Consider the following 10,639-nt stretch of genomic DNA (forward strand, 5'->3'; position numbering starts at 1 on the left):
AAGACAGGGAAGCCTGGCCATGCTGCAGTCCATGGGGTCACAAACAGTCAGGCACAAACAGGCGACTGAACAACAACAACATCAGGGCATCCCATAATCAACTCTACTGAGTTGTTCTTTGGTCATGGATACTTCCCTAATGGCTCAGATGGTAAAAGCGTCTGCCTATAGCGCGGGAGACTACAGTTCGATCCCTAGGTCGGGAAGATCCCCTGGAGAAGGAAATGGCAACCCACTCCAGTACTCTTGCCTGGAAAATCCCATGGACAGAGGATACAGTCCATGGGGTCACAAAGAGTCGGACACAACTGAGAGACATCACTTCCCTACTCATCATGATAGAAGGTATTGAACTGGGAACTGGGAAAAGAACAAGACATACATCACATTTTATGGGACAAACATATCTACCTTGGTTTTCATGCCTCATGCCCTATAAATTCATCTTTGTCTTTGACCCTCGAATCTTATTCCTTGCTCTCAGTATGAAAGCATTTCAGTTTAGTGATACATTTTTTTTTTGCCAAGAACTAAATATTTAAATGCCACAGCCCCCAGTTTCTTCCTCTCATATCTGCCTGTGCATAACCGCAATGTGATCTCCCTTAAAAATACCCTCTGTCACTTGCTCATACATGGCTGCATAACATTCTTTCCTCCATATCCAATCTGATAGAGTTTAAATTAAAGATTTCTTCATATCACTTAATGACAAACCAACCTCCGCATTCCTCAAGAGAGCATACTCTGTCATGAAGATTGCATAGACAGAACTGAGAAGGTTACATCCCACCACTCTCCGCATACATCCCACTTTATCCACTAGTAAAAATGGGTAAGCCAAATCCACATAGTATTAAAGTCCTCAAGAGCTGAGACCACAAAGAAACCAAGAGAAAATATATCCAGACTTGAATGGATTCTTTAGAATTAGCAGAAATTAGAAACATGAGAAACGTAACACATGGAAATTTGTTACATCTGTTCATGCGACAACTGCAGGTTGTCCTGATGCTGATGGAGGGGCTCTCATAGTGTATCAAACCAGGGGTCTATGTGAGACAGCATGACTGGAAGCTGTCGAGTCAGGTCTGCAGAAGTACCCAGTGGAGAGGAAGGCCTACCAATTTGTAGTTTGTTTCCAGGGATTTTTTTTTTTGTTTAGATCATGTTGGCACAGTGAATCTGGGGAATATACAGCAAATCAGATGGGCAAGACCTGACCCTTGAAGGGTTTGGAGCACAGATTCCTGATAAGAGGATGAGGCCTGTGTGGTGGGCAGGATCTGAGATGCTCTCACTGATTCCAGCTCCTGGTTTTAATTCCGTTGTGTATTTCCTCCCATTGACTGTGAGCTGAAGTAAAGAGATGAAAGTACGTTTTCTTTAGAGGCAATTATTAACTCTGAAAATGTAAAGTGTATCGCATCATTGGTCTAGACCTCATGCTCCATAGATTTCATTATTGATACAGTGGATTTCAACATATCAAAATTACACATTGAGTGGTAAATTGAGAAAAAAGGTCTGGTGTTATATTAAGATCCTGCACCTTGGAGGTCAGAAGCAAGAGTACGTGGAATTTCCTCCTGAGATGAAAAGGGACCCAGACCCTTCCCAGGACATCCACTTTTCTCCTTTTCCTTTTCCATTAATATTAACAAGTCCCCAGAGTTTGGGACAACATGGACCAACTGGCTAATGATGATCTGTGAGCATTGAGCCCTAAGGTCATAACATTGTAAATAATTAGCCTCCAGCTAATTAACTTGCCTGTTCTAGTACTCTGGCTCCACACTTATGTTCCCATCCTTTGTAGGAACCTGCATCAGAAGGTCCAGCCTTAGTCTGTCTTCCTGCCCGTCCTGAGGAGGGACCCTGAGACTGCATCACACACCAGGCAGGAGAGTCTATGCTTCTTAGTCATGCTCCTGCAGAGATGCAGTCCAGCCCAGTAAGTGCTGAGGGAGACAGTGAAAGTGAAGGGAGTCTGGGAGCATGATTTTTTCCACAACAAGACAAACATGACAGTTGGGATATACAGACGGGAATGAATTGATTCTTGTTGTTCAGTGTATCAGTTGTGATGGATTCTTTTTGACCTCATGGACTGCAGCACACCAGGCTTCCCTGTCCTTCACCATCTCCCAGATCTTGCTCAAACTCATGTCCCCTGTGTAGGTGATGCCATCCAGCCATCTCTGCATAGATTGTCCAACCATCTCTCCATCCTCTGTTGCCCCCTTCTCCTCCTGTTTTCAATCTTTCCCAGCATCAGGGTGTTTCTAATATGTCAGCTATTTGAATCAGGTGGCCAAAGTATTGACACTTCAGCTTTAGCATCAATGACTATTGACTAATGACTATTGAGGACTATTCAGGACTGATTTCCTTTAGGATTGACTGGTTTGGTCTCTTTGTTGTCTGTCCAAGGGACTCTCAAGAATCTTCTCCAACACCACAGTTCAAAAGCATTAATTCTTTGGTGATTGGCCTTATTGATGGTCCAGTTCCCACATCCATACATGACTACTGGAAAAACCACAGCTTTGACTATATGGACCTTTGTCGGCAAAGCAATGTCTCTTCTTTTTAATATGCTGTCTAGGTTTATCATATCTTTCCTTCCGAGGAGCAAGCATCTTTTAATTTCATGGCTGCAGTCACTGTCCGCAATGATTTTAGAGCCCAAGAAAATAAAGTCTGTTACTGTTTCTGTTGTTTTCCCATTCATTTCCCATGAAGCAACAGGACCAGATACAATGATCTTAGTTTTTGCGTGTTGAGTTTTAAGCCAGCTTTTTTATTCTCCTCTTTCACTTTCTTCAAGATGCTTTTCAATTAGTCTTCGCTTTCTGCGTTTAGGGTGGTGTCATCTGCATTCTGAGGTATTGATATTTCTGTTAGCAATCTTAATTCCAGCTTGTGCTTCATCCAGCCCCGCATTTTGCATGATGTTTATGGTGAATATAAGTTAAATAAGCAGGGTGACAATATACAGCTTTGACATACTCCTTTCCCAATTTGGAACCAGTCCATTGTTCCATGTCCGGTTCTAACTGTTGCTTCTTGACCTGCATACAGGTTTCCCAGGAGGCAGCTAAGGTGATTTGGTATTCCCATCTCTAAGTATTTTCCAGTTTGCTGTGATCCACATAGTCAAAGGCTTTAGCATAGTCAATGAAGCAGAAGTAGATGTTTTTTGGTATTCCCTTGCTTTTTCTATATTCTAACAGACATTGACAATTTGATCTCTGGTTCCTCTTTTCTAATCGCCAGTCCAGGTCTGATGCAGGATACAGTGTGCTCGGGGCTGGTGCACTGGGATGACCCAGAGGGATGGAATGGGGAGGGAAGTGGGAAGGGGGTTCAGGACGGGGAACACATGTACACTCTTGGTGGATTCATGCCAATGTATGGCAAAACTAATACAATATTGTAAGTACTTAGCCTCCAATTAAAATAAATTTATATTTAAAAAATAATAAATCCAGCTTGTACATCTACAAGTTCTTGGTTCACGTACTATTGAAGCCTAGCTTGAAGGATTTGGAGCACTGCCTTGCTAGCCTGTGAAATGAGTACACTTGTGTGGTAGTTTGAACATTCTTTGGCTTTTCCCTTCTTTGGGATTATGTTTCCCTGATGGCTCAGATGGTAAACAAACTGCCTACAATGCATGAGACTCAGGTTTGATCCCTGGGTTGGGAAGATCCCTGGAGAAGGGAATTGCAGCCCACTCCAGTATTCTTGCCTGGAGAATGCCAAGGACAGAGGAGCCTGGCAGGCTACAGTTCATGGGGTCACTAGGAGTTGGACACGACTGAGTAACTAACGCTTTTAACATTTCTTTGGGATTGGAATGAAAACTGACCTTTTCAGTCCTGTGGCTGAGCTTTCCAAATTTGCTGGCATATTGATTGCAGCACTTTAACAGCATCATCTTTTAGGATTTGAAACAGCTAAGTTAGAATTCAAATACCTTCACTAACTTTTTCATAGTAATACTTCTTAAGGCCCACTTGACTTCACATTCCAGAATGTCTGGCTCTAGTCAAATGACTAGAGTGGTAATTTGGGTCATTAAGACCTTTTTTGTACAGTTCTTCTGTGTATTCTTGCCACCTCTTCTTAATATCTTCTGCTTCTGTTAGGCCCATACAGTTTCTGTCCTTTACTGGTGCCCACCTTTGCATGAAATGTTCCCTTGGCATCTATAATTCTTCTGAAGAGATCTCTAATCTTTCCCATTCTATTGTTTTCCCCTATTTCTTTGCATTGTTCACTTAGGAAGGCTTTCTTATCTCTCCTTGCTATTCTTTGGAACTCTGCATTCAGATGGCTATTTATTCCTTATTTCCTTTGCCTTTTGCATCTCTACTTTTTTCAGCTATTTGTAAGGCCTCCTCAGACAACCATTTGCCTTTTTGCATTTCTTTTTCTTGGGCATGCTTTTGATCACTGCCTCCTCTACAATGTTACAAACCCCCATCCATAGTTCTTCAGGCACTCTATCAGATCTAATCCCTTGAATCTATTTGTCCCTTTCACTGTATAATCATAAGGGATTTGATTTAGGCCATACCTAAATGGCCTCATGGTTTTCCATACTTTCTTCGATTTAAGTCTGAATTTTTCAATGGATACAGTGTACATGCCATTTTCTTGTTATCTTTCTTCCAAACTCTTTTCTTTTTCAAAGGTGTCCAAGATACATACAACCACAGAATCTAACACAGAATCTAACCAGTGTCTCAGAATTCTTCCTCCTGGGCCTGTCAGATGATCCAGAACTGCAGCCTTTGCTCTGTATCCTGTTTCTGTCCATGTACCTGGTCACTGTGCTGGGAAACCTGCTCATCATCCAGGCCGTCACCTCTGACTCCCACCTCCACACCCCCATGTACTTCTTCCTCTCCAACCTGTCCTTGGTTGACATTGGTTTCATCTCCAGCACTGTCCCCAATATGATTGTGAACATCCAAACTCACAGCAGAGTCATCTCCTGTGAAGGCTGCCTGACTCAGATGTCTATTTTTAGCCTTTTTGGAGGCATGGATTGCACGCTCCTGACTGCTATGGCCTATGACCGGTTTGTGGCCATCTGTCATCCACTGCACTACACGGCCATCATGAACCCCTGCCTGTGCTGCTCCTTAGTTTTGGTGTCTTTCTTGGTTAGCCTTTTGGAGTCCCAGGTGCACAATTTGATTGTGTTACAACTTACCTGCTTCAAGGATGTGGAAATTTCTAACTTCTTCTGTGACCCTTCTCTGCTCCTCGACCTGGCCTGTTCTGACACTGTCACCAATAACATAGTCATGTATTTTGTTGGTACCATCTTTGGTTTTCTCCCTTTATCAGGAATCTTTTTCTCTTACTATAAAATTCTTTCTTCCATTCTGAGAATCCCCTCAACAGGTGGGAAATATAAAGCCTTCTCCACCTGTGGCTCCCACCTGGCAGTTGTTTGCTTATTTTATGGAACAGGCCTTGGGGTGTACCTCATCTCAGCCATCTCACAATCTCCCAGGAAGGATGTGACAGCATCAGTGGTGTACACTGTGGTCACCCCCATGCTGAACCCCTTCATCTACAGTCTTAGGAACAGAGACATCAAAAGGGCCATGTGGAAATTGTTCAGCAAAATAATCTCATCTTTGTACCTGTGCCACCCATTTGGAGTGTATAAGGTTGAAAAATGCAGCAAAATTAACATCTAGACCTAAAAATTCCACCTCTCAGGACATCAATTCTGTAGCCCTTATGGCTTCACATCTCCTCCTTAACAGCTTAATTGTTACTCCTTTTTTAGGTCCTTATCTGACCATTCGAGAGTTCTATCATCCTTTGCATGTCATATTCACTTTTTGACTGAATATTGTTGTATCTACAGAGATTTTATAGTTTATAATTGGTAGCCCAAGCATCCTCAAGATATAAATAATTCCCTTTCATTTATATATTACCACATGTAAAATAAATAGCAAGTGAGAATTTGCTATGTGACACAGGAATCTCAACCCAGTGCTCTGTGACAACCAAGAGGGGTAGAATGGGATGGGAGATGGGACGGGGGCTCCAGAAGGAGGGAACATATGTATACCTATAGCTGATTCATGTTGATGAATGGCAGAAGCCAACACAATATTGTAAAGCAATTATCCTCTAAGGAAAAAAGGAAAAAGTATCTATATCAGAGAGCCACAAGCAAGTAAAAATTAGCTTTCATATCTTTTTACATTGTTCTTCAGGTTTTAGTTCTCAACTTTGTAACTACCTTATGTATTATGGTATAGTAGCTAATAAAAATAAAATCTTCAAAAATTTTTCTTTTAATACATTGAAAGTTTACAATTCTTCCACAGCCCTTATGTAATTTCTATGTGCACGTGCCTAGTTGCTTCATTTGCGTATGACTCTTTGGGACCCCAAAGAGTATACTGTAGCCACCAGGCTCCTCTGTCCATGGGGATTTTCCAGGCAAGAATACTGAAGTGGGTTTCCATGCCTTTCTCCAGGGAATCGTCCCAAGACAGCAATTGAACCCAGGTCTCCTGTACTGTAGGCAGATTCTTTATGATCTAAGCCACCAGGGAAGCCCATGTATTTTCCATAGTAAATTCTATTTTTCACATCTCTGCATGCAGTTATGTGTGAGTATGCCTGTCACAGCTTCTCAACCTTGGCTGTTTTTGAAATCATCTGGAAAGTTTAAAAATTCTGACCCCTGGGTCTCATGACCAGATATTCTGATTTAACTGACTTGGGTGTGGTCTGAGTATGAGGATTTTAAAAAGTACTCAGGTGTTTCTAGTATATGGCCAAGGTAGGAAACTACTGATGTAAGTTAGATCTTTCACTCAAAGGTGACCTCTAAACATTGGGTCCTAACTGCTCATGCACAAATGTTCAAGATCTGAGAGAGATCAGAGGTCAGAGGGGGGAAGATACAAAGAGCCTACTTAAACACTAGACAATGTGTTTACACATTGTTTCTGATAATTTTCTTCATTTAGCTTCTCTACATCATACACCTGGGCTTTGCTTTCAGTTCAGTTCAGTTCAGTCACTCAGTCGTGTCCGACTCCATGCGACCCCATGAACCACAGCACGCCAGGCATCCCCATCCAACACCAACCCCTGGAGTCCACCCAAACTCATGTCGATTGAGTTGGTGATGTCATCCAATCATTTCATCCTTTGTCATCCCCCTCTCCTCCCGCCCTCAATCTTTCCCAGCATCAAGGTCTTTTCAAATGAGTCAGCTCTTCACATCAGGTGGCCAAAGTGTTGGAGTTTCAGCTTCAACATCAGTCCCTCCAATGAACACCCAGGGCTGATCTTCTTTAGAATGGACTGGTTGGATCTCCTTGCAGTCCAGGGGACTCTCAAGAGTCTTCCCCAACACCACAGTTCAAAAGCATCAATTCTTCTTCGCTCAGCTTTCTTTATAGTCCAACTCTCACATCCATACATGACTACTGGAAAAACCATAGCCTTGACTAGATGGACCTTTGTTGACAAAGTAATGTCTCTGCTTTTTTTTTTAAGCTTTTTTTTTTTTAACTTTACAATATTGTATTGGTTTTGCCATACATCATGCTGTCTAGGTTGGTCATAACTTTCCTTCCAAGGAGTAAGCATCTTTTAATTTTGTGGCTGCAGTCAGCATCTGCAGTGATTTTGGAGCCCAAAAAAGTAAAGTCAGCCACCGTTTCCACTGTTTTCCCATCTATTTGCCATGAACTGATGGGACCAGATGCCATGATCTTAATTTTCTGAATGTTGAGTTTTAAGCCAACTTTTTCACTCTCCTCTTTCACTTTTATCAAAAGGCTCTTTGTTCTCCTTCACTTTCTGCCATAAGGATGGTGTTATCTGCATATCTGAAGTTATTGATATTTCTCCTGGCAATCTTGATTCCAGCTTGTGCTTCATCTAGCCCAGCGTTTCTTTGGATTAGAGGGCTTGAAATCACTGCTCTATTCTCCATCTTGTCGTCATCTTACATACTTTCAATACTGGTCAGTAAAACCTCTGTGTCCTTAAAGCTCAACTGGTCCAGTCATACTCTTCAAGCCCTTGGGGTAGTAACTTCATCCTTCACTTAGGATTGCTACAGTAGCTTTGTTCTTTTTGGCTTTCAGTCCTTCAGTAACTCTTTAACCAACTCACTTTATTAAATTTTCTCACTCAAAGGACTAATTGCATTATTCCTGGCAGAGGGCTACACAGCACATGAAATAACTAAATAATGCCATTTTCAGCAACGTGGGTGGACCTAGAGATTGTCACACTGGGTGAAGTATGTCAGAGAAAGAAAAATGTCATATGATATTGCTTATACATGGAATTTTTTTAAAGTAGTACAAATAAACCTATCTACAAAACAGAAATAGCAGAGTTCAGAAGGGAGGGAACACTTGAATGCCAGTGGCCAGTTCATCTTGATGTATGTCAAAGGCCATCACAATATTGTAAACTAATTATCCTCCGATTAAATAAGCTTAGAAAAGAAAAGGTTAAGACTCACAGAATATAGGCTGCGGTTTGAACAGACATACAAAAAACAAAGGTCGAAAAAGTGAGGATAGAAATTTCTCCGTTTCATGTGACATGATGAAAAGATTACCATTTCCTGAAAAGAAACACATCATGTGAGGAGAAATTGAGAAAATCTAATCATTAATTTTATTACATACACACAAATATCTGTGTTTTTCATACACCATGTCCTATACCCACATCTCTGGCAGTCTCTCTGATAGCGTATCCCCTGTACACTATATGCCATGAGTCCAGGTTAATATTATTTTTGCTACTGTCTGAATATTTTAAACAATCCTAGCAATCACTTCCACGTTGTCTAATCCACCTCTGCTCACTTCAGTTTGGTTCATTCACTCAGTCGTGTCCAGCTCTTTGCAACCCCATGGACTGCAGCATGCCAGGCCTCCCTGTCCATCATCAACCCAAGTTTACTCAAACTCATGTCCCTTGAGTAGGTGATGCCATCCAACCATCTCATCCTCAGTCACCCCCTTCTCCTCCCACCTTCAATCTTTCCCAGCATTAGGGTCTTTTCCAATGAGTCAGTTCTTTGCATCAGGTGGCCAAAGTATTGGAGTTTCAGCTTCAACATCAGTCTTGCAATGAATATTTAGAACTGATTTCCTTTAGGATGGACTTGCTGGATGTCCTTGGAGTTCAAGGGACTCTCAAGAGTCTTCTCCAACACCACAGTTCAAAAGCATCAATTCCTCGGCACTCAGCTTTCTTTATAGTCCAACTCTCACATCCATACATGACTACTGTCAAGAATTGAAATAAATAAAGTTATATTTTTAAAAACCCATAGCTTTGACTAGACAGACATTTGTTGGCAAAGTAACATCTCTGCTTTTTAATATGCTATCTAGGCTGGTCATAACTTTTATTCCAAGGAGCAAGTATCTTTTAATCTCATGGCTGCAGTCACCATCTGCAGTGATTTTGGAGCTCTAGAAAATAAAGTATATCACTGTTTCCATTGCTTCCTCATCTATTTCCCATGAAGTGATGGGACCGGATGCCATGATCATAGTTTTCTGAAAAGGGGCTTCCCTGATAGCTCAGTTGGTACATGGACAGGAAGAGGATAAAGAGAAAAGACTGAAGTTCTGGATCATCTGAGAGACCGAGGAGAAGAATTCTGAGACACTTGTTAGATTTACAGATCTGTGCTGCTTGGACACCATTGGAAAAAGAGAGAGAGAGAGCTGGTGGAAACAAAGGAAATAAGTAAATGGATGTTGAGCACTGTGTCCATATTTTGGATTCAAGCAATTCATTTCTAAGATTGTACACCCCACTTCCTTCACCAATATTTCTCACTGTAACAAATTCTGTCTGTTTAGAATTGTTCCATCAGTGGTTTCTGTGTTATTCACCTGTGTCTATACACTCTTACTTTCTAAAACTTCACAGAAAAGTGAAACGGAGCAAGAATGTTAGAGGTAATACATCCATGATCTCAGTAAAATACCACCTACCTCTTTAGAGATAATATAGAATGAGAAATTCCCTTACCCTCTAAGAAAATATATGATTCAAAGTTAAAGAATTTAAGATATATATATTTATTTTATTCAAACACAATTGTAGATATTTCCTTCATTTAGAATATTTACAGATCTCTATGAAATGCAGGACTGTAGGAGGGCAGGAGGGCCTAGAGGAGCCATCCCACATTGAAGGTCAGGAAGGGCAGCAGGAGGAGACCCTTCATCAAAGGTAAGGAGCAGCGGCTGGAGCTGCCGTGAAGAGATACCCCATGCCCAAGGTAAGACAAACCCAAGTAAGATGGTAGGTGTTGCAAGAGGGCATCAGAGGGCAGACACACTGAAACCATACTCGCAGAAAACTAGTCATTCTAATAACACTAGGACCACAGCCTTGTCTAACTCAATGAAACTAAGCCATGCCTGTGGGGCAACCCAAGACAGACGGGTCATGGTGGAGAGAGCTGACAGAATGTGGTCCACTGGAGAAAGGAATGGCAAAACACTTCAGTATTCTTGCCTTGAGAACCCCATGAACAGTGTGAAAATGCAAAATGGTAGGATACTGAAAGAGGAACCCCCCAGGTCAGTAGGTG

General features: G+C 41.6%; 1 protein-coding gene across 1 annotated transcript; it reads left to right on the forward strand.

Moving 5' to 3' along the window:
* Positions 1-4,664: 4,664 nt before the first annotated feature.
* LOC128050514 (putative gustatory receptor clone PTE01) lies at positions 4,665-5,723 on the forward strand. Its single transcript, XM_052642768.1, has one exon. It carries the CDS (start codon positions 4,827-4,829, stop codon positions 5,721-5,723), a length of 897 nt encoding a protein of 298 aa, XP_052498728.1. The 5' UTR covers positions 4,665-4,826.
* Positions 5,724-10,639: the final 4,916 nt, after the last annotated feature.

This window comes from Budorcas taxicolor, chromosome 7 (genome assembly GCF_023091745.1).
Source record: "Budorcas taxicolor isolate Tak-1 chromosome 7, Takin1.1, whole genome shotgun sequence".
Lineage (NCBI taxonomy): Eukaryota > Metazoa > Chordata > Mammalia > Artiodactyla > Bovidae > Budorcas > Budorcas taxicolor.